Source organism: Rhinoderma darwinii, chromosome 2, assembly GCF_050947455.1.
Source record: "Rhinoderma darwinii isolate aRhiDar2 chromosome 2, aRhiDar2.hap1, whole genome shotgun sequence".
Lineage (NCBI taxonomy): Eukaryota > Metazoa > Chordata > Amphibia > Anura > Rhinodermatidae > Rhinoderma > Rhinoderma darwinii.
The window spans coordinates 137,358,247-137,383,630 of record NC_134688.1 but is presented as its reverse complement, the minus strand read 5'-3'; the positions used below and the strand labels follow the sequence as shown (position 1 = coordinate 137,383,630).

The 25,384-nt window shown below is 41.5% G+C and overlaps 1 protein-coding gene across 2 annotated transcripts in view; it reads right to left on the bottom strand.

The window, feature by feature from the left end:
• Positions 1–25,384, bottom strand: part of TDRD3 (tudor domain containing 3) — a 274,537-nt gene that overhangs the window by 102,496 nt on the left and 146,657 nt on the right. The window contains exons 1-2 of one of the 2 annotated variants that reach the window (XM_075852312.1): positions 23,624–23,707; positions 23,362–23,503 (exon numbers count right to left, since the gene is read on the bottom strand). In XM_075852312.1, coding sequence (XP_075708427.1) covers positions 23,362–23,503; positions 23,624–23,667 — 186 coding nt within the window. In that variant the 5' untranslated portion in view covers positions 23,668–23,707. Of the gene's footprint in view, positions 1–23,361; positions 23,504–23,623; positions 23,708–25,384 lie in introns of those variants that run through there. The other variant, XM_075852311.1, reaches the window with a different exon arrangement.

Below are 25,384 nucleotides of genomic sequence, written 5' to 3'. Positions count from 1 at the left end.
ATCGGAAGGTTAGGGTTGTAAGTGTGACAGCCCGATCCTGTAGTGCGACAGGAAACAAAGTTAATTAGTTTACGGTCACAAAAGACCCTGACCACAGTGCTCATATTGAGCACTGTGTTTCCAAATGCAGAAGCCGCTGCTTCTGCATTCAGGCATTTGCTGGCAACCCTGTGACCTCAATAATGATTCCCAGAGAAGGCTTGGAAGCATACAGAGAAAATGCGATCTGCGTCTCTCTGCATGTCTGGCTATACAGATCCCCCTAGGAACAGTGATGGGCTGTTACCATTGGATGACTGTTTTCAGAGAACTGTATATGCGGACAGAAGGGAACACAAAGATAATGTGTTCCCTGCTAACCTGTGCCCCTATAGTACTAAATAATTAATAAATAAATACTTGAGACTTCGAGGCCTCCCTGAATACATACCTTATACTGACCTAGAGGCCGCAGCTCAAAATGTGTTTGGTGATTTGATTGGCCTTGAGCCTATGGATCCTGTTATCTAGACATAAAAGATAAAACCATGGGCCCCAGATCAACTGACCACGGCACACCAGCGTGATGTGCTTTGTAAAATCCACTTTTTTTAAAGATAAAGAAGTGGTGGGGCCTGCTGTTTACAAGAAGACATAACCTAACGGTTTGCCCATCACCATCATGGCGGACCTCTCACAACGCACCCTACAGTCCAGACATGCAACGCACCCTTTGCTAGGGCTAGTCAAGAGATGAAAAAAATTAATTTATCACTGTGAATTTCCCTTTCAACCCCCTGCTACCCATAATAGGAATCTGCGATTTTTAGTTTTTTTGGGTGACCTGCCCAATTTTCTGGAGACCTTTGAACATCCTATGGTTTTCCTTCCAGATTTGACGGAGAATTGGCCACTCTCCAGTTTCCCACAGAGGGAAACATGGCAGTAGGTTAGACCTAGCAAGTCCGTACGGAATAGCCATAAACTTGGAGGAGAAACTTGAATGCAGATGGACTTAAAGTGTCATCTCCTTTCCTGTTGGATTTGCCTCCTAACAGGTTTAAAAAGTGGTCGCTGTGCCAGACATGGTGACTCATGCTCTTTGCAGCCCATCCAGGTTCCACTCTCTACCCTCCATAAGAGGGATTGCCTATCTATGCAATGGATTCCTCTGACACAACATATACTGCTTTGGTTTTTTTTATGCCTTAATTGCTGGTTTTTCTATCACAGCTCCGCTGTGCTAATCTGAGACCGTATCTTTCTCTGCGCAAGTCTGTTAACTTAAAGAGGCTCTGTCACCAGATTTTGCAGCCCCTATCTGCTATTGCAGCAGATCGGCGCTGCAATGTAGATTACAGTAACGTTTTTATTTTTAAAAAACGAGCATTTTTGGCCAAGTTATGACCATTTTCGTATTTATGCAAATGAGGCTTGCAAAAGTACAACTGGGCGTGTTGAAAAGTAAAAGTACAACTGGGCGTGTATTATGTGCGTACATCGGGGCGTGTTTACTACTTTTACTAGCTGGGCTTTCTGATGAGAAGTATCATCCACTTCTCTTCAGAACGCCCAGCTTCTGGCAGTGCAGATCTGTGACGTCACTCAGAGGTCCTGCATCGTGTCGGCACCAGAGGCTACAGTTGATTCTGCAGCAACATCAGCATTTGCAGGTAAGTAGCTAAATCGACTTACCTGCAAACGTCGATGCTGCTGCAGAATCATCTGTAGCCTCTGGTGTCGATGTGTCCTCGCTCGTCTGACACGATGCAGGACCTGTGAGTGACGACACAGCGTGATCTCTGGAGAACACGGCTGTGTCTGCACTGCCAGAAGCTGGGCGTTGTGAAGAGAAGTGGATGATACTTCTCGTCAGAACTCCCAGCTAGTAAAAGAAGTAAACACGCCCCGATGTACGCACATAATACACGCCCAGTTGTACTTTTGCAAGCCTCATTTGCATAAATACGAAAATGGTCATAACTTGGCCAAAAATGCTCGTTTTTTAAAAATAAAAACGTTACTGTAATCTACATTGCAGCGCCTATCTGCTGCAATAGCAGATAGGGGTTGCAAAATCTGGTGACAGAGACTCTTTAAGTGTTTGAACACAATGTTCTTCTTTGTTCATACTTTTATGATAGCCTACATCGTGTTCTCTATTTTCTCTTATAGCTGGGGGTTCAGGGATTTCACCCTGCTTATGGCTTCCTCTACCCCAAATAGGTTTTAGCCATGCTGGCTGGACAGACTTGGGCAGATTTGCCCTTCAGATGTTATATGTTGTTTGTTTGTTTTTGTCCTAGTCCTTCCCCCACCTATTGTTTCTTCTCTTAGGTGAATTGCAGTTGATGGCTTTTCTAGTGGATGTCTAGGTGAACTCCCATACGCAAGTAGTCAATTACACTATGCAGGTATAGCCAATTAAACTTTTTTGCTTGTTTAATGTGAAAGGCTTAAATACACCCGAAAAGAGAAGCCAACTTTCATATGACTTTAATAAGAAGAGAGCGTTTCCATCATTTGTATTCAGGTAACAAATTTTCAAACTGATTTTATCCCTAATTGCAAAGATAGATTTGACCTGACCTGGTACCATAGTACTAACCCTCAAACCACATTGTGAGGAGTATCCATACATAGCTATGCATTCTTCCTTCTCTCCTGTGATTTAAATGAACTGATTGACCCTCATCGGCGATCCCTATTCTTAAAAATGTATAATCACTGGTAAAATTGTCACTGTGGCTAACTTGTTCTTTCCTTAGCTGGGGCAGATCAACTTCGGTTTAAAGATTCTACGGCGTCTCAGCGTCTTCGCAGAGGGCACGCATCTGATCTGATTCTGGGAGAGGACTTCAACCTGATTATGGATCCACTGAAGGAGGATTCTTTAGGTAGGTCGTCTATTTCTAAGGTGTGGGTGTAGCGTCCATGGCCGCGGGCTGTCGGGTTTACTCACCTCCCGACGCCCGCAGCCATGGATCTGTGAGCGCTGGTCCACATCTGCTTCCTAGGAGACGCCAGCGCTCACTTCCTTAAAGGGCCAGCGCGCGCAAATAGGAGGAAGCCATAATCATCAACTGCCACGATTTCCTGGTCTATAAGAAGGCCCCTGTCCTTCTAATCCTTGCCTGAGCGTTGTTAGTTTTCCCAGTCTGTCTTGCAAATGGTCCCTTAGTGTTTCCCGTTCCTATTGTTACCCGTGCCTTGTTCCCCGTTCCTGTTTCCCGTGCTGTGCCTTAGTATCAAGTCGTGCCACGTCCTGTGTCATCTGCCACGTCCTGTGTCATCTGCCACGTCCGGAGGAATCCGCCACGTCCGGAGGAATCCGCCACGTCCTGTGTCACTTACCACGTCCGGAGGAATCCGCCACGTCTGGCGCAACTTGCGGCTCCTGTGTCATCCGCCACGTTTGGCGCTGTCTGCTGCAACCATCTCCATCTGTGCCAGAGCTGCGGCCACCGTCTGGACTATTCAGGTACCCTTGTGCGGGACATTGTATTTCTGGGGTGTCCTGTTTGGCCAGCTGCCTCCCCGCTACAGCGGTACGGCTTAGTGGGTCCACTAACCCGCTCCGTGACAGTGGGTTTGTAGATTACAGGTGTGGGTTTGTAGATTACAGAAACAATTATCAGATAGGCGCCTGGCAGATCTATGGTGTACGTTACACTCATGCCAAAGGGACTATAGTTTCCAAATAAAGGCAAAATAGTTACACTAGGATAGACTTTCTGTTACTTTCACATACCTTATTAGCTAACTCTCCAAAATGCTCTCATGTTCCCCGTTTGAAAACTCATACATTTCAAGGTATGTGTAGGGATGAAGGGACTAGGTGCTGTCCAGACTGATGGTTTATTGATGTCCTTGAAAGACAATCTTGGCTATAAACCAACCAGTAGGAGTGTATGGTTTGCTTAATGTCAATTGCGTGATTTCTTTAGACGAGCCTCGACTAAGGGTTCATTCACACGAGCATGAAACTTGTCTGTGTCCTGTGCATTGAAACAACGCACAGCACACGGCCCCATTGATTTCACTGGGGCTATTCACACATGTGTGAGTTTTCACGCAGCAAGTGTCCGTTGCGTGAAACTCACTGCATGTCTTATAGTGGTGTATTTTCACGCACCTAGCCGCCCAATGAAGTCAATGGGTAAGTGAAAACCATGGAAAGCACAAGGATGCACATCCGTGTGCTGTCTGTGTTTTTCCGCATCAATTACATTGATATAAAAAAAGGAGTGCTTGCAAGTGCTTGAAAAACACATGCCACTCGCAAATAACACTGATGCATAATGCAACGCAACGCAGACAGACCGATTTAATGCACATTTTTTACGTGCGCAAATCCGTCACGCTCATGTGAATGTAGCCTAAGACGGATCTAACGCACCCTTTCACTTTGTTTGAGGGTCTTTAAACTAAAACTGCAGCTCCGATACACACTGTCTCTGCAATCTATGGATGCCTGCTCGGAGGTCGGGAAAATTCCCCTTCCTCCTTTGTGACAACATGGAAGAGGGAATTGGGCACAGAATTTTCATGCTCTGATTGAGAGAAGTCCTTACTTTATGCCCACAAATCGCTCTACATCCTGAATGTCAGGAAAACAGGTGGTAAAAAAGTAGTGGGGCAAAAAAAAAGTCTGCAGCATATCCTACCGGTCTAAGCACATGCAGGGAAAGCTGACCGAATATTTGCACAAATGGTATTTTAATTTGGTGCGTATAAAATCGGGCGGATGGACTGCTAAGGAAAAGGGCCCTCAATAAAAATAAAAAAAAGAAGACCTATACTCACCTCTTCTAGCGTTGCCATAGCAAATCCAGGTCCAACCGCAGGTCTGATGACCCTTACTAACACCATCATAAGGATCTATAATGCCTTTAGGCGGTCGAGCCAGGACTTGCACCAACCCTCGTGTGAAACGGCCCTTAGATGTAACACATTACACGGTCTCTGGCAGCAATACCTTAAAAGGCCCCAGAGGAAGCCAGAAGGGCGAAACCCAGGGTCGGGTTGCATTATTTGGCATGTTACAAGAGCTTATCCTATGCTTTTATCTTTATCTGTTTTTGTAAGTATGGAATAAACTCGTGGAATTTGCAGTTTCCAAAAGGTAGTGCACTATGTCCTTTTTCTCCCTTGTTGGAGATTTAGAACATCAAGTACGAGGATACACACAGCAAGCAATTGCATTTCTGCAGTTTCATTTCTGTGTGGAACCATAAGTACCAGCGAGATATACACACCAGTGGAAATTTGGATCGTTTTTTCTGCATGCTAGATGGGGGAAGGTAAAACCCTTGATGGACACTTCAGACTTTATATCTACAACCGTTTGAGCAGTAAAAAACTATCAATCTGTCTCTGTTTTTTGTGGTGTTGAGGATTTCACCTTTTTACCTGCTCCGGTTGCTCATCTCTTTGTTGAGATATTTCAGTGAGTAGAGAGCCGAGTTGCATATTTGGTTAATACCTTAAAAGGATATGGCATAAGGATGCGGCTGGCTGTTTATGACGCATAAACTTAAAATGGAGAAAACAGTGGAGATGCATGACCACTTCTCAATTCACATCTACATCCGGATGTGCTGCCTGTTGGCCACTTCACCTGGAGGAACGGGGTTCAGGGAATCCCTCTTCTCCCGATATATGGGGGTACCAGTGGTGGGATTCCCACCAATCTGAAATTTATGCCATATCCTGTGGATTTGCTAAAAATGTCTATGTTGGAAAAATCCCTAAGGGTATGTTCACACGCAGTGAGCAAAAACGTCTGAAAATACAGATCTGTTTTCAGGCGAAAACAGCTCCTGATTTTCAGAAGTTTTTTTTAACAACTCGCGTTTTTCGCGACGTTTTTAACGGCCGTTTTTGGAGCAGTTTTTCAATGGAGTCAAAGAAAAACGCCTCCAAAAACGTCCCAAGAAGTGTCCAACACATCTTTTGACGAGCCATAATTTTACGCTCCGTATTTTGACAGCGACGCATAAAATAAAGGCTCGTGGGAACAGAACATCGTAATTCCCATTGAAAGCACTGGGCAGATGTTTGTAGGCGTATTAGGGGCGTTTTTTTCAGGCGTAATTCGAGGCATAAAACGCACGAATTACGTCTGAAACCACTGCGTGTGAACATACCCTTAAAGAATAGCTGTCACCACATTTTTGCTGCCTTTACGGAGGGCAGCATAAGAGTGGCAGAGAAGCAGATTTAATCATTATGTGTGTTATGTGAAGTTAAAGTGTCCTCAGGATTGATGAGCTGCCACCAATTTGGCCCTCCCACGACTGATTGACCGTTTTCTCCTCATTACTGTGCAGAAGGAAAAAACGGTCAATCAGCGGCTGGAGGGCGGGTCTATAGGCACCTCATGAAAGATGGACACTTCCTCATACCACGATGTGAGCATTGCACCACTTAAAATTTAAGTTTACGTTTTGGAAATAGTATACCTCACGTACAACTTAATACTTATTCTAACGAATCTCATTCACACGGTGCAGAAAACCCCCCGCTCAGAATACGTGCATAAATTCACCTGCAATGTGGATTATAAATCCGCAGCATGTGAATATATGCTTCATATGCTGCAGTAGTAAAATTCCACAACAAAGGCCATTGTTTGCGGAATTTGCTGCGAATTCGCAGAAAGTTTTGCAGATTAAAAAAAAAAAACACAAATAAAGCTGAGCTCTTGTTGCTCTTCTGGCTGCTATGTGCCAATCACAAGGCTGCAGCGGTCACTTGTGATGAAACGTCATCACAGGAGGGGGCCTGGATACAGAGCAGCCGGAAGAGCAGGGCTGTGTTGCTATGGCAAAGTTAGGGGAGGTGAGTATAGGCCGTTTTCCGCAAACAGTCAATCTGGACGAATATATGCACCAATGTGTGTGTTCTGGATTGGATACACTGTTCTGGATTGGATACACTGCACAGTCTCTGCCACTATCTTATGCTGCCCTCAGTAAGGGCATAAAAAAGGAGGTGACAGATGCGCTTTAAATTTCCCTCTCCGTGTATGCAAAGAACTTGGGTGACTGGTCCATGCAGCTTCACTCACTTACCCATTGTCAACACAAATGGTTGGTCCCCTGAAAAAAATGTAAAACCAACCTATTGTACCGCTCCTATTATTAAGAAACAAATAGAAGAGAAGATACAACACATTTGTGTTTAATATCTAAGAGTGTTCAGAAGAAGAAAACTTTGGGGAAACCCATACAAAACCCTGAAAAATGGCTATAAAACCCCATAAACACATTTAGGTGCTGTCAATGTGCAAACAATGAGCCACTACTAATGGCAAATATAACAAAAATGGTAGCAACAAAAGACTAAAAATCAAAGTGACAAGGGTCTCCCTTCATCAATCTGCTAAAATAATAGACATGGACTAGAAGTTTCAATGGCTTCTATACTGCCAACATAAAAGTAGATGGTATAAGGAAATTAAGTAAATACAGGAGGTTCTCGAGTGATTTATTTTAGAAAAAAGGGAAGTCTCATCAAGACAACCCCTTTCATTATGGCCTAATAGGGTTTATGGATGTCATCCACCTCTATGTGCTAGAACGGAGAGTCGCTCTGTAACAGCTATGGTGGCCCTGGCACATCCATGCATTTGAATGAATGGCATTTAATGCGACATGTTCCCTGCAGCGGCTGCAGCAGATGATATGTGTGGCTGGCCACAGAGATAACAGATAGTCGTCGGGGGAGTAGAGAAGCTAGTCCCGCTCTTTCTAAAAGGGGTTGTCTTTATGGGACAACTCCTTTAAATAAAAGATTAAAGATTCGATTGGGAAAATTAAAATACAGCGCATTGCAACAGTTCAATGAATGCAACATCACCCATATGTCTATTATGTCATATAATAATATAATACAAAGGTCTGTCTCTTACATCTTTATTAAGTCAACAACAAGAGCACAGAGACACATTTCCAAAATGTAGTAGAGCGGAGTTTGTCACTTGGCATAATTCATTGTGACACCACCACAATGTGTTACCCGGGTGATTTATTGCTGAATAACAATGCAGACACAAAGAGGCCACATAACCTAGTCAGCTCTGCTTCACCTGCAGTTCTGATGTTTTTATAAGTCCGCCACGTGACCCACACTACTAGTTTTCAATCATTCTATTAAATGTAATAATGACAATAGATCATGTCATTATGAAAGAGGCAGAATTGTAAATGATATTCGGAGTAAACAGAACTAGTTTGGCATTTAATAGAAAAATAAGACCGCACTTTGCATTGTGTTGTACAATGCATCAGAAGATTTTAGTACCGCTGATTTTCGAACAAGATGCTTGGAATGACTATTATTCTTGCTTTATAAATAGTGACAAGGTCTTTTATCTCTTGGCAGGGTTTGTAGTACTTACAGGGCATTACAATAATGATGTAACATTAGCAAGTCTTACATAAAAAGACCTTCACATAAACAAGCGCATTGGGCCACATTTACTAACACGGTCTAAGTTTCAGAAAGTTTTTTTTAAATGCCCCAAACTTATCAAAGTGTGCATGCTGCATGATAAATTTGGTGCTTGCTAAACACTTTTCTTCTTAGGTCACCTATTGGTTGGCCTAGTTTACGCCAGTTACTTTGCTAAAAATTTGGCGCAATTTTGGCACACTATTTCACATTTTAAGAAATCCTGCTTTCCGTTAGACCACACCCCACTATCTAAAACCGTTACTAAATGTGGCGCACTGAAAGTAGGTCAGAATTCAGGCTCATTTTAAAATGGTAAATCTTCCTCATTGATTTTATGGTAAAAATTCTGATTCTCTCTTAAAAAGGGGGATTAACACCTTCACGCACCAGGACATGCCAATACGTTCTGGTGCAGTGGAAGAAGTATGAAGCGCGTTCCATACGCTGCGGGTGTCAGCTATGTATTACAGCTGACACCCGGGACTAACAGCGATCACACTGTTCCTGGCAGGGTTTAACAGAAGCCTGTAAAAAAGTCAATATACTGCAATACATTAATATCCAAGTTAAAAGTCAAATAAAGTTTTTAGCAGTGAAAAAAATATAAAAAAATAATACAAGTTAAAAAAATAATACCTTTTCCCATTTTTTCTCGAAAGAAATGTAAAACAAAAATAAAAGTGAACATAACCGGTATCGCCGTACCTGTAAAAGTCCGAACTATTACAATATAGCGTTATTTAACCTTCTCAGTGAACGCCGTAAAAAAAGAAAAAATTTGAAAAACACCAGAATTGCTGTTATTTGGTCGCCTTAACTCCGCAAAAAAATAGAATAAAAAGTGATCAAAAAGTCACATGTACCTCAAAATGGTACCAATAAAAACTATAGCTTGTCCTGCAAAAAATAAGCCCTCATATGGCTCAATCAACGCCAAAATAAAAAAAGTTATGGCTCTCAGAATATGGTAACAGAAAACTTTTTTTTTTTATAAATATATTTTTTAAATTATAAAAGTGGCAAAACATTAAAAAAAAACACAAATGTAATATCTATCTCTGTAATCGTATCAACTCATAGAATAAAGTGAACATGTTTTTACTGCAAAATGGACGCTGTAAAAACGAAAAACATCAAAAGATGGCACAAGCGCTGTTTTTTGCCCATTTCATCCCCACAAAATATATTTTTTTCCGTTTCCCAGTACATTTTATAATACATTAAATGGTGCCATAAAAAAAAATGACAACTTGTCCCGCAAAGTCCTCATACGGATAGGTTGACGAAAAAAATGTAAAAAGTTATGGCTTTTAGAAGGAGGGGAGGAAAAAACGAAAAAAAAAAAAATATAATAATTGGCCGTCATTAAGGGGTTAAAAGGAATACAATTTACTTTCAGATCCTACAGAAGTATTGATTCCCTTTTAATGATTTTCCCAAGAAAATTGGAAGATGCAGCTACAACCATTCAGGCTATGTTCACACTGGGCAGATACGCTGCGTAAAAGCACGCAGTGTACCCGCCCTGGGCGCCGCAGGGAATTCCGGCCGAAAAAACACACCAAATTCTGGTGCAGTTTTTCAGCCTGAATGTCTGCTGTGGAAAACTGCACGTATAAAAAAAATCCCCCCCCCAAAAAAAAAACAACAACCCATACCTACCCTCTGACGTCCTGCAGACCGGCCTCCTGGGATGATGTTTTATCCCATGTGACCGCTACAGCCTGTGATTGGCTGCAGCAGTCACATGGGATGAAACATCATTCCCGGAGGCCGGACTGGACGAAGAAGCACAGAATTCTGGGTAAGTAGAAGATTTATTTTTTTCTGAGTTGCTTTTCCGCCATAAAAAACGCAACATCTGCTATTTGTTGTGGGCTTTTCCTCCCCATTGAATTCAGCGGGGAAAACCTACACCAAAAATGCTGCGATTACACAAATACAATTGACATGCTGCGGATTAAAAAACCGCACTGCAGGTCAATTTCTGAGTGTTTTTTCCGCCCATTATTTACGCAGCGTGCGGATGAGATTTGTTCAACTCTCATCCACTCTGCTGCTACTGTATTGTGCTGCGGATTTTCAGCAATGCAATCCGTTGTGGAAAATCCGCAGTGCTTACGCTACGTGTGGACTTACCCTTGTAGTCCAAATTTGACTGGACATGTGGGTAAAAATCCCAAATCCCTTGCGTGACTTTCAATGCACTTGTAAATTGGCCACAGTTTCAGCATCCTCTCACCGCAAATGAAATTGTCTGTCTAAACCCATGTACATCATTTGCCCTCTTGTAAATTAATGAGATCGACTATTTAGAGATTAAAAAGACACTTAAAATATAATAATAAACATGCAAAAACAATACGGACCTGGCAAAGCAATTAGTCTAACAAAATGATAATGGATATAAACCTCTAATGCATTAAACAAAACATGTTTACAGCTCCGCTGTTACAGGGAACAAATAAGCTTGTCTGGTGGAACGGGACGCCGATTATTGCTAGTAAACAACTGTGAAAAGGAAATGGAAGTATAGTAAATTAACAGCGAGACGTTGTTGTGCCCATGAAAATAAAAAACCTGATATTTATTCTTTAGAAACCTAAAAAATAATGAAGCTTTTTGTGAAGGGAAATGGATGTGGACGTCTGTATAACGCCTAATAAGGTGGCATACAGGTTATACGGAGCAATAAAACACAGAAAAAGGCACTTTAGAAAACATAACAAGCACCTTCGTATTTACCACGATATTCTAGTAATTTAATTAACCCCTTCCCGCCGCAGCCATTTTTTCGATTTTCATTTTCGTTTTTCCTCCCCACCTTCCAAAAGCCATAACTTTTTATTTTTCCGTTAATATAGTCCTACGAGGGCTTGATTTTTGCGGGACGAGTTGTAGTTTTGCATAGCACCATTTATTGCGCCATATAATGTACTAGGAATCGGGGAAAAAATTATTTGATGGGTAGAAAATGAAAAAAACAGATTCCTACACGGAATTCATTGTGCAATTAAAACAACATGTTAACTTTATTCTGTGGGTCAATACGATTACGGTGATACCAAATATATATCGTTTTTCTATATTTTACTACTTTTACAAGTAAAAACCGAAGTGTAAAAAAATCCAATTTATTTTGTATCGCCAAATTCCGAAAGCCATAACTTTTTTATTTTTCCGTCGATTAAGTGGTATAAGGGCTTATTTTTTGCGGGACAAGCGGTAGTTTTTAATGATACCATTTTGGGGTACATGCGACATTTTGATCACTTTTTATTTCATTTTTTGTGGGAGAGAAGGTGACCAAAAAAATAGACATTCTGGCGTTTACATTTTGTTTTTTTTACAGCGTACACCTTGCAGGTTAAATAATGATATATTGTAATAGTTCAGACTTTTACGGACGCGGCGATACCAATTATGTTTATTTTTTTTACTATGCTCTAGGGGGGAAATGGGAAAAGTTGTTTTTTTTAACTTTTAATTATTTTTTTCACATAAAAAAACAACTTTATTTTACAAATTTTTACTTTTTTTTTTTATTAGTCCCCCTAGGGGATTTCAACCAGCGATTGTTAGATCGCTTGCACGATATACTGCAATAATAATGTATTGCAGTATATCGTGATTCTGACAGGTTTCTATTAAGCCCTGCCAGCGGCATGGATACGTCAAATGCATATTTTTGCCTAGCAGCTGAAAACGGCATAAAAAATAAATAAAGCACGCGTTTTTCGGCAAAAAAAAAACGCAGCAAAACCGCTCAGTGTGAATATAAACTCTAAAAAAGGACATGTCAACACCATTTAGAATAATCATAGGGAAATGCATACACATAGACAACTCTAGGGTTTCCCCTTTTCATTTATAAATTGCTTTATTTGGGGGAGAAGTAGAAATAATTTGGGGTCTCAAAACATCTCTAAGAAGCAGCTAAGAGGACCTGTCCACTGCAATATTTGTATTTCAGAGGGAGAATTTTGTTAGAGACCTGCTTTAAATAAAATGTAACAGTACTTTAAAAAAAATTATGGCTATTCGCTATGTTGAGGGTTTACTATTTGGTGATGGGGTTAATAGACCATTCTAGTCATAGGTGGAAAATGGTTTATTACACAGTGTTGGTCTTCCTTACCTATATACACTGTAAGGGCTTTGTGCTTTCTGGCATAGCGTATATTTCCTACACTGTAGCACTAAGAGGATGAGATCTCCAGGACACTAATGTTTATTGCGTCAGCTATATGCTAAATACTTCTCCCAGGTATGAGCTGGCAGGTGCACTGAAATGCTTGCTATACTGGGGGCCATTGCGGTGTCAGAACCTGGACCCTCCAAAGGTTAGTTTAGTACTCCGGTTGGCCAGAGATATCAGACAATAAGGACGACTATAAACGGCTCTTGGTCTTTTAGATCATAGAGAATCAATAGAACTTGTGTTGTGTCGTATTGCTGAACTTTTGCTCGTTAAATGTTCAAAATACAAAATTCCATCTACTATTCGACTAGTTTTTGATTTTATGCCCACAGACCACAATTATACTGCTCGCTTTTATCTCGCTGTGGGTGGTGATCACAGTCCTGCCTCCCCACATGGCAGTCTTTACTTTTATCAATAAATGACCAACTAAACAATTACTACCCAGAATGTTGTTTAAACCCCTTAACGGCATGTCACGTACTGATACGCGGCAGCCGTTCAGGGGAAGTATGGAGCGGTCTCACGGGCCGAGCCCGCTCCATACACAGCAGGTGACGGCTGTGTTACACAGCCGACACCACACTGCAACGGGCGGAATCAAAGATCACTTTGATTCCGCCCGTTTAACACCTTAAATGCCATGGTCAATCGCGACATTTAAATTGTTAGAATCCGGGGGCGCCCCCTCAAACGCGCCATCGCACCCCCCCCGCGGCATGGTCGGCCGTTTACAGTGGTTGTTATGGCAGCCTGGGGGCCTAATAAAGGCCACCAAGCCTGCCATCTTTGTACTCCTTTGAACCCAGGGATTCAAAGGAGACTTTCAGAATCACGATATACTGTAATACATCAGTATTGCAGTATATCATGAAAGCGATCCAACGATGCTTTAAGTTCGTTAGGGGGACTAATAAAAAAAAAAGTAAAAAATAGTTAAATAAAGATTTTGATAATGTTCCAATAAAAAAAAAAAAAAATATTAAAAGTTAAAAAAAAAACATTGTTAAATAAATTAAAAGTAACTGGTATCGCCGCATCCGTAAAAGTCAGAACTATCACAATATAGCGTTATTTAACCCGCTTGGTGAACGTCGTAAAAAAAAAATATATAAAAGAAAAACATGCAAATTGCTGTTTTTTGGTCACCTTAGCTCTCCAAAAAAAATAAAATAAAAAAATGAATAAAAAGTGATCAAAAAGTCGCATGTACCCCAAAATGGTATTGGCGAAAACTACAGCTCGCCCTGCAAAAATGTAAGCCCTCACATCGCTAAAGTGATGGAAAACGAAAAAAAAAAGTTATGGATCTCAGAATATGGCGACAAAAAACATTTTTTTTTTTTTTTTTAGCAAATAGTTAAGTTTTTTCAAAAGTGGTAATACATAAAACAAAACATAAATAAATGTAGTATTGCCGTAATCGTATCAACCTGTAGAATAAGGTGAATATGTAATTTTTAATGCCGTAAAAACAAAACCCCCCAAAATATGGTGTAATCGCTGTTTTTTGCCCATTTCACCACACAAATAGTTTTTCCCAGATTCCTCCCAGTACATTATGCGGTACAATAAATGGTACCATGAAAAACTACAACTTGTCCCTCAAAAAACAAGACCTCATATGTCGACGAAGAAATAAAAAAAGTTATGGCTTTTAGAATGCGGGGAGGAAAAAATGAAAATGAAAAACTCAAATTGGCCTGATCTTTAAGGGGTTAAGGGGATTCTGACTGTTTAAAGACAAACGCTAGTCTTTTGAGATATATGTTTTTGCCCCCTTCAAATGGACCGCCTATTAAATCAATACCAGGATGTCAGTCTGAGCTACCCATGTATATAAAAGGGAATATTTTGCAATGATGGGAACAATTTCCAATTCAGAAAACCTTCATAATGTGGTTTTCCGATCCAATTAACAACGCACGCCACAACTGGAATAACGGTAAGGAGATTGGAAACATGTCACCGTGTCAGATCATTTTCAGATTACCATGGATTATGGTGGAAATGGTATGTAAATCCAGCCTAACTATTTATATCTATATACAAATATGTGTTAATAATAATTATGCAGATGTACAAGGCACAGAAGAAACACAACTACAGAACGGTGTACAGCTGTGAAATTAATTTTTATTGTAGAAAAGAATGGAGGTAAAACTCTGAAGAGTCGAGTTCCCAGAACTGCAATCACTGCTCAGACCATAATCACAGCACAGAAGACATAACAAAAAAAAACACAGAAGTAAAAGCACCGAACAGAAAAAGAAAGACACGTGTAATCTGTAAGAAATGAAGTGACCCATTGGAAAAGCAATGATTTTGATCAAGAAAATTAAAAAAAAGCTCAAAGGAATGAAACGGTACAGAAGCATGACAAATCCAAGTGGCAAGATGTGATGATTAAAGCCTGATTTTTGTTATGCCACATCACACAAATATAGGTTTTTATGCAACACAATTGGAAATTTTATTTTTAAATATAGTCGGATCCAGAAGTATTTGGACAGTGACATAATAGTCCTCATTTATCCTTTGTACACAACCACAACGGTTTAAAAACAAAACCATGAATATGTGATTAATGTATTGGCTTCCAGCTTTAACAAAAACATTGCATTAACCCTATAGGAGTACCTTATAGGACTAGGACACGCACGCACGCACGCACGCACGCACTTCGCTCCAGAATGCCTTGATAATCTTAAAACTTCATTTTACCCTGCGCAGGTTCAAGACACCGTGAAAGATGCAGCAAAGAAGCCCCAAAACATAACCGGGCCTCCACCATGCTTCACAGTAGGTATAATGGTGTTTTCTTTGTGTGCGTGCGTGCGTGCGTGCTTTTTTAATATTTGGATGCAAATTCTTTGCAGTTAATAACTGCCTGAATTCTGCAACCGATGAACATCACCAAATGCTGAGTTTCCTCCCTTAAGAAGCTTTGCCAGGCCTTTACTGCAGCGGTCTTCATTTGCTGCTTATCATGGGTCTTTCTGCTTCCAGTTTTGTTTCGGTAAGTGAAAATCACACTCAATTGCATTGAGGCCAGGTGACTCAATTGGCTTTTGAAGAATATTCCATTCCTTTACCTTATGGCTTCGTTCACAGTCGACTACGCTATTGATTCCGTCAAAACGACAGAACCCTTGCACACCGGAGACAAATGGAAACCATTGGCACCGGATCCGTCGCCATTGAAATCAATGGTGAAGGAAAGGGAAACGTTGAGTCAGTCAGGGTCACGTTCTGACGGAAAGCTGACGGAACTGGACCCTGGCGCAGATGTGAACGGAGACTAAAGAAGCTCTTGGGTGGCTTTTGCTGTATGTTTTGGGTCATCTCTACTATGAAATGCCATCGTATCCTATCAGTTTTGGAGCATTTGACTGAATATCAGTAGAAAGTCTAGCTCTTTACACTTCAGAATTCATCCTGCTACGTCACATCATCTATAAACACCAGTGACACAACTCCATTGGCAACCATCCATGCCCATGCCATAGAATCTAGTTCTTGAGTGTTACCAGTGGCGTGCATCTTGAGATAAACCCCCTGTTGGTGATGCCACACAGCCCCCTGTTGGTGATGCCACACAGCCCCCTGTTGGTGATGCCACACAGCCCCCTGTAGGTGATGCCACACAGCCCCCTGTAGGTGATGCCACACAGCCCCCTGTAGGCGATGACACCCAGCCTCCTGTAGGAATACCACCCTGTCCCCTGTAGGTAATGCCACCCAGCTCCCTGTAGGTAATGCCACCCAGCCCCCTGTAGGTAATGCCACCCAGCCCCCTGTAGGTAATGCCACCCAGCACCCTGTAGGTAATGCCACCAAGTCCCCTGTAGGTGATGCCACCAAGTCCCCTGTAGGCGATGCCACCAAGCCCCCTGTAGGCGATGCCACACAGCCACCTGTAGGCGATGCCACACAGCCACCTGTAGGCGATGCCACACAGCCACCTGTAGGCGATGCCACACAGCCCCCTGTAGGCGATGCCACACAGCCCCCTGTAGGTGATGCCACACAGCCCCCTGTAGGCGATGCCACACAGCCCCCTGTAGGCGATGCCACCCTGCCCCCTGTAGGCGATGCCACCCTGCCCCCTGTAGGCGATGCCACCCTGCCCCCTGTAGGCGATGCCACCCTGCCCCCTGTAGGCGATGCCACCCTGCCCCCTGTAGGCGATGCCACCCTGCCCCCTGTAGGTGATGCCACCCTGCCCCTGTAGGTGATGCCACCCTGCCCCCTGTAGGTGATGCCAACCTGCCCCCTGTAGGTGATGCCACCCTGCCCCCTGTAGGTGATGCCACCCAGTCCCCTGTAGGTGATGCCACACAGCCCCCTGTAGGTTGCACACATCCCCCCCTTCCAGGAGAAGTCACTGACTTCAATGTCCATATATGGACAGTGTAGTCACTGACTTTTCCTGAAGAGGAATTCCCTGCCACAGGTCGGGAATTCCGCTTCAGAAGTGAGTGACGTCACTGTGTCCATATATGGACAGAGTAGTCACTCACTTCTCCAGTAGCGGCATCCCCGGCCATAGAGTCGGGGATTCCGCTGCAGAAGTGCGTGACTTCGCTGTGTCCATATATGGACAGTATAGTCACGCACTTCTCCTGTAGCGGCATCCCCGGCCATAGAGTCGGGGATTCCGCTGCAGAAGTGAGTGACTTCGCTGTGTCCATATATGGACAGTGTAGTCACGCACTTCTCCTGTAGCGGAATCCCCAATCCCCGGCCGGGGATTGGGGATTCCGACTCCTACAGCGAGCAATAAAAGAACCTCCTCCTCCTCCTCACATGCACTCTGCACTGTGAGGAGGAGGAGAGAGAGTGCGCGAGCGACGGTAGACCCGGCTATCACTCGGGACACATTCCGGTGATGGCCGTGTATTACCTGGCCCCATAGACTTCTATGGGAGCCGGGCGGCCGGGCACCCGGCCGAAAATAGAGCATGTCCTATTTTTTGACGGCCGGTTTTCCCGACCGTCAAAAAATCGGTCGTGTGAATAGCCCCATTAGGGGTCTATTATTCCTAATGCAGCCGGGTGCCGGCCGATTTATTAACGGCCGGCACCCGGCCGGGAAACTCTGTCGTGTGAATCCCGCCTAATAGTGAACGACATTGATAATTTGGCCACTCCTAAAGTTTCTGCTATCTCTCTGATAGGTTTGTTTTATTTTTTAGCCTAATGATGGCCTCCTTTACTTGTATATTGAGAGTTCCCATAAACAAAAATGCAAATTCAATACTTGGAATCGACTCCACCTTTTATCGACCTTTTATCTCCTTTATTTGTCATGAAATCATAAGGAAAATTAATATCGCCGTCATTGATACTATCAAAAACTGTTGGACTAAAGGCGTTCTCCCATTAGGGACATTTATGACATATCCACAGTATATGACATAAATGTCAGATAGATGCGGGCCCCACCTCTGGGACCCGCATCTATCTGACATTTATGACATATCCTGTGGATATGTCATAAATGTCCCTGATGGGAAAACCCCTTTAAGCTATACACAATTTAAATGCAGTGTTTGGATAGCTCTTTTACTCTGTAATTTCCCCGCAGCCATGCCTAAGGATGGGCCACAGATTTCAAATTCTGTATTGGGAAGTGTTGTATCCCATGTTACTTGCTGAGTAATGTGCGTCATATGCGGAGTTCGGGTTCAGAGATATAGTTGCCTCTTTCCAAGCCAATTGACTGGCCTGCTAAATATGGTATGTTTAGTACACAAGTGCCAACTACTAAAATACTGCACCTCATACACTGTGCAAAATATGGAACTGAACAGGGAAGGAATTGTTTTCACTTGCGTTACCTGTAAGGCTCTGTTCACATCTGCATCCTGGTTTCCGTTTAGAACGAAAACCTGGCTGCTATGGCGTATCTGTGATTCCACTAACGCACTCCATTGACTTACAGTATATTGGGGTTGCAGCATGGTTTTTCCTATCAAATGTGACGAAACCTGCGACGGAGGCTTCAAACACATAGCCTTAGGTATTAAAAAAGTATGATGGCGTGAGCCATGTAGTCAAGTGTGATTGTTAAACTGCGGTATAATCACACGCTGTAAACTTGGGTAGTGTCTTGTTACAAAACATTACAATCTAAAATATAGACCCCAAAAAAATGGTCTCTCTCTATATCTACACACATACACACACACACATCTAACGCTTTATGGTAAATATATATATTATTATATATACCAGAAAGCATTCGGTACCTGTTGTGTGTAGATTTTTTTTATTTTTTTTTAGCTAACATATTGGCATCAATGGGTTTTACATTTACTTGATGTCCTGTTATTACGTTAAAATCAATGGTGTAATACCTGTAAATTTAAATAATACATTTGGGGTGTAAATATTCAGACTGAAATGCTGCAGAGTATAAAAACGAGAATTTCTCTAGTGTTGCATTAAGCTCATGCATTTGAAATTGTTCCATTCTGTCTCTGCTGTAAAGAAATAAAAATTGGCATTCTATCATTGTGTATGCACATAGAAGTTTTTTTCAACATAGAGATCAATGTGCTTCTTTTGTGTTTATGTAGATTGATCTGGGACTGCACACGAAGAAAAGCTTCACTCAAAATTCACCCTCAAAGACGGAGTAAAATTGCCCAACAAACTGTCCCAAATGAAGTGCTCCATATTTATAAAACAAGACCGCCTGAGACACTTGAGTTCTGTCTCTTTCATGCACATGATACTGCCGTGTGCCCAGACCAAGATGGAGGCGCACGGACTACATTAAAAAGGACTACTGAATGAAAAAGAATGTATTTTATACCAAATACTATTTTTACAATGGCCCACCAACACTATTACAGACATACACAATAGCCACCATACCTAGTTTTCACACATGCGACTAATACATGGAAGTTATCCACCACTTCTGTCTTTAGACAAGTACCGGTGAACTACACTGGTTACAGCCTGGAACACACTTACCAAAAGGAGGAACATGAACCTTGAAAATTAACTCGGAGCAATATGCCAGTCTTCATATACAGTGAAGGAAATAAGTATTTGATCCCTTGCTGATTTTGTAAGTTTGCCCACTGTCAAAGACATGGACAGTCTAGAATTTTTAGGCTAAGTTAATTGTACCAGTGAGAGATAGATTATATAAAAAAAAAAAAAAAAAAAATCACATTGTCAAAATTATATATATTTATTTGCATTGTGCACAGAGAAATAAGTATTTGATCCCTTTGGCAAACAAGACTTAATACTTGGTGGTAAAACCCTTGTTGGCAAGCACAGCAGTCAGATGTTTTTTGTAGTTGATGATGAGGTTTGCACACATGTTAGATGGAATTTTGGCCCACTCCTCTTTGCAGATCATCTGTAAATCATTAAGATTTCGAGGCTGTCGCTTGGCAACTCGGATCTTCAGCTCCCTCCATAAGTTTTCAATGGGATTAAGGTCTGGAGACTGGCTAGGCCACTCCATGACCTTAATGTGCTTCTTTTTGAGCCACTCCTTTGTTGCCTTGGCTGTATGTTTTGGGTCATTGTCGTGCTGGAAGACCCAGCCACGAGCCATTTTTAATGTCCTGGTGGAGGGAAGGAGGTTGTCACTCAGGATTTGATGGTACATGGCTCCATCCATTCTCCCATTATGCGGTGAAGTAGTCCTATGCCCTTAGCAGAGAAACACCCCCAAAACATAATGTTTCCACCTCCATGCTTGACAGTGGGGACGGTGTTCTTTGGGTCATAGGCAGCATTTCTCTCCCTCCAAACACGGCGAGTTGAGTTAATGCCAAAGAGCTCAATTTTAGTCTCATCTGACCACAGCACCTTCTCCCAATCACTCTCAGAATCATCCAGATGTTCATTTGCAAACTTCAGACGGGCCTGTACATGTGCCTTCTTGAGCAGGGGGACCTTGCGGGCACTGCAGGATTTTAATCCATTACGGCGTAATGTGTTACCAATGGTTTTCTTGGTGACTGTGGTCCCAGCTGCCTTGAGATCATTAACAAGTTCCCCCCGTGTAGTTTTCGGCTGAGCTCTCACCTTCCTCAGGATCAAGGATACCCCACGAGGTGAGATTTTGCATGGAGCCCCAGATCGATGTCGATTGACAGGTCATTTTGTATGTCTTCCATTTTCTTACTATTGCACCAACAGTTGTCTCCTTCTCACCCAGCGTCTTACTTATGGTTTTGTAGCCCATTCCAGTCTTGTGAAGGTCTATGATCTTGTCCCTGGCATCCTTAGAAAGCCCTTTGGTCTTGCCCATGTTGTAGAGGTTAGAGTCAGACTGATTAATTGAGTCTGTGGACAGGAGTATTTTATACAGGTGACCATTTAAGACCGCTGTCTTTAATGCATGCACCAAGTTGATTTTGAGCGTGTAACTGGTCTGGAGGAGGCTGAACTCTTAATGGTTGGTAGGGGATCAAATACTTATTTCTCTGTGCACAATGCAAATAAATATATATAATTTTGACAATGTGATTTTCTTTTTTTTTTTATATAATCTATCTCTCACTGGTAAAATTAACCTAGCCTAAAAATTCTAGACTGTTCATGTCTTTGACAGTGGTCAAACTTACAAAATCAGCAAGGGATCAAATACTTATTTCCTTCACTGTATCTCCCCCTGCCCCAAGAATTTTGTCTGAAATATACAGTGGTTAAGGGGGCTGGCCTCCAGGAAATTCTACAGTAATGAATAAACGTACTAATATGACTTTATATGAAGTTGTGCACCGTTTTCCTGCTTTCATAAGCCACACCCATTTATTATGACAGCTGCATCTTCCTGCTGTTTGTGGCTCACGCTCATAATATGGCCGCAGATGGAGGAGCTTGTGACCAGACACGTCACCCTGCATCTTCCATTGTAACACTATGCCTGCTCTAGTGTCCTGGACCAAGTGTGTTACAATGGAGGATGAGAGTCACGTGTCTGGTCACATGCTCCTCCATCTGCGACCATGTTATGGACTGAAGCGGTGGGCGGCTGTAAGATACAGCTGTCATAACAATATCTTATCTTATGAATGCAGGAAAATAGGGCAGAACTTAGTAGTTAGTAAGTTTATTAAAAGAATAGTTACAATGCATTACTAAAGATTTTCCTAAAGCGTCCAGCCCCTTTAAGGCAGATCACCGTGATTCTCTTTAATTAAGTGTATGTTCAGACGCTGGGGAATTCCAGTGGAAATTTAGTTCAAATGTAGCAGAAAAATTCGGTGCAGAAATATTAGCTTGCTGCGGATTTTCACATTTGGAAATTTACAGTATATTCAGTAAGTTGTGGAAAAACCGTGAACGGATAAGTTGAAATCCGGTGCAGATTTTATCCGCCACGTTTGGTGTCTTAGATTCTCTTCAGTATTAGAGACATTAGGAGTCTTTCAAAATCTTGATAAATAGGCATCAGACACCACTGAACACCAGTTAGTTAAGTCTCCATGGGAAAGCTTCCAATGTAAACGCTAAATGCTCCCAAAGGGCTCCATTAGCCCGACGGACACCAAAAGAGTGTATTTTCAGATCTTTTCTTATAGATTTTGTTTAATAGAATAGAATAGCTTAGTAGACTACACTATGCCATAATTCCATCCTAAAGAATCCCACAAAAATAATGTTTACCGAGATGCATACTTTTTTTTTTAACATGGGATAAAGTAATAAAAGCCACTGCATGGCATTCGTCACAGGTATACATTATACGTATACATCAGGGAGCTTTCCCAGCCTGAAAGAGCATCAGGTAACAATCTGGCAGGGGTTTCTGGCCCTGGGGAAACTCTAGACGTCACTGTACATGTATGGACAGTGACATCAAAAGCTTCCCCGGCCAGAGCTTTTCCAGTGCTCTGGCCAGGGACCACATAATTGTAAAGCTCCACGTCAGGAACTTCCCCGGGCACGTTGCTTCAGGTGGCGTTCTGCCGCGGGGTGCAAAGTATTTTCCTGTATTCCTATACAGTGGAATACGTTGCAGTCCACCGTCGGAGGTTTCAGTCGGGAGTCCCGACATATACCTTTGATGGAAGGAGAAAACTTGATTTGAAGGGGGCCTTAGAATTATTTTAAAAGCAGACTACTATGACATTTTAGGCATTGTTAAAACTTCTTTAAAAGGGCACATTCTTTTCTCCCACTTAAAAAAATTCTATTTTTTTTAGTAGTATATAAAACATGGCTATACATTAGCGGAATTGTGACATTTGAACTAGATGAATTCTAGATAAATATATGTAAATAGTATTTTAGACCTCATAACAAATTATTTTTATTACAGTATTTTTATTACAGTTTTACCACGAATTGGGGGAGAGATATCAAAACTGGTGCAAAGGAAAAGTAGAATAGTTGCCCATGGCAACCAATCCAAACCTAAAGGCCTCTGAGAAATGAGAGGTGGAATCTGATTGGTTTCTAAGGGCAACTACTCCACTTTTCCTTTGCACGTCTTTATATAAACTACTCAATTTTTTTGTAAAATCCCCCCAAAAAAAGGCTTAATTAAATGGGTTCCAAGTCTGAATAATCACACTGCCTTCCGCAATTGACTATCACTTGGAGTAAATAGGCAAACACTGTTATAAAGGGCAATAATGAATGAAGGCTTCCAAAAGGAAACTCATTCTCTGCCTAGAACAGTCAATTTAATAACACATCCAGTAACAAGAACCCAAGGTGATTTGTGTCAGCCTTACCCTCTGCAGCTCCCATTTCTCTATGAGCGGTTCCACTTCACCTCCAAGCACGAAAGTGTTGGTGTCATCCAAAAGCAAGCATCCATTTTTCACTTCAACGGTTCCTAATAGCTTTATTTTTGTGCCAGGTGGAGTGTTCAAGCTAGGAGGGGGAAAAAAAAAACAAAAAACAACAAGATGTAGAATACAATTAAAATGTTGGATTTTTGTACAAGCTGCCAAGAAATGCAATAATCAATTCTAATTTCTTCTAAATGCTTACACAAACAATGTAACAGTACGAACATGTGGGAAACAGAAGTACATGGCCCGCGAACATTGCAATCAGCAGTCAAAGTAATACTGCGACCGTTTAAGATTTACTTGTTGAAAAATACAGTGCGTACAAACACATTAGAAGCAATTACAAGGTCAATGACGTTATGACAGTAGAACATATGGTAAACCCCACCATGCAAGCAAAACACAACACAAGCAATTATTGTCTCTTATAATACACTGCATGTCTTTTAGAATAGAACTGCTTTGCTTGGATTTTTTTCTCATCCACATTAACCCCTTCAGGGCACAGCCTGTTTTGGCCTTGTGGCACGGCCAATTTTTAAAATCTGACATGTGTTACTTTATGTGGTGATAACTGTAGAATGCTTTTACCTATTGAGCGATTTGGAGACTATTTTCTTGTGACATATTGTACTTTATGTTAGTGGAAAGATTTGGTTGATGAATTCAATAATTATTTGTGAAAAACACCAAAATTTTGAGAAAATTTGCAAGTATTAGCATTTTTTCAAATTTAAATGTATCGGCTTGTAAAACAGATCATAATACCACACCAAATAGTTACTAATTAACATTTCGCATATGTCTACTTTATGTTTGCATAATTTTTTTGAACGTGCTTTTATTTTTGTAGGACGTTATAAGGCTTAGAACTTTAGCAGCAATTTCTCACATTTTCAAGAAAATTTGATAAGGCTATTTTTTCTGGGACCAGTTCAGTTCTGAAGTGGCATTGAGGGCCTTATATAATAGAAAGTCCCGATAAATTACCCCATTTTAAAAAAAGCGCATCTCAAAGTATTCAAAACATCATTCAGAAAGTGTCTTAACCCTTTAGGCATTTAACAGGAATTAAAGCAATGTAGGTGTGAAATTTACAAATTTCATTATTTTTGCCAAAATTCGTTTGTAATAAAAAAAAAGAAGGTTTTACTAGAGAAACTCAATATTTATTGCCCAGATTCTGCAGTTGTTAGAAATATCCCATATGTGGCTGTAGTGTGCTACTGGACTGAAACACGTGCCTCCGAAGCAAAGGAGCACTTTGTGGATTTTGCGGCTTCCCTTTTTTTTTTAGAATATATATTTTTTGTCTTGTGGTGCCAAAACAGTGGAAACACCCTAAAAGTTACCCCATTTTGGAAACTATACCCCACAAGGAATTTATCTAGGGTTATAGTTAGCATTTTTTGCTACATTTATTTTAATTAGTCTGAGAATAAAAATCTACTTTTTTTCTGAAAAAATGTTTACATTTTTGCACAGAACAAAAGGAGAAAAAGCACCCCAATACTTGTAAAGCAATTTCTCCCATTTACGGCAATACCCTATATGTGGTAATAAACTGCTGTTTGGACCCACGGCAAAGCTCAGAAGGTAAAGAGCGCCATTTGGAGCGCATATTTTGCTAGAATGGTTTTTTGGTGCCATGTTGCATTTGCAGAGCTCCTGAGGTACCAGTACAGTGGAAAGCCCCAAGAATTGACCCCATTTTGGAAACTGCACGCCTCAAAGTATTTATTTAGTGGTGTGATCACTTTTATGACCCCATAGTTTTTTTTGCTGAATTTAGTGGAAATCTGGCATGAAAAATAAAATGTTACATTTTTCACAAATGCGTCATTTATTGGTGAGACTTTTCAGGCACAGAGAAAGTGAAGGAAAGCACCTCAACATTCCTTGGGCTATTTCGTCTGCATTCAGAAATACCCCCAAAGTGGTCTAGATATGTTGTCTGGAC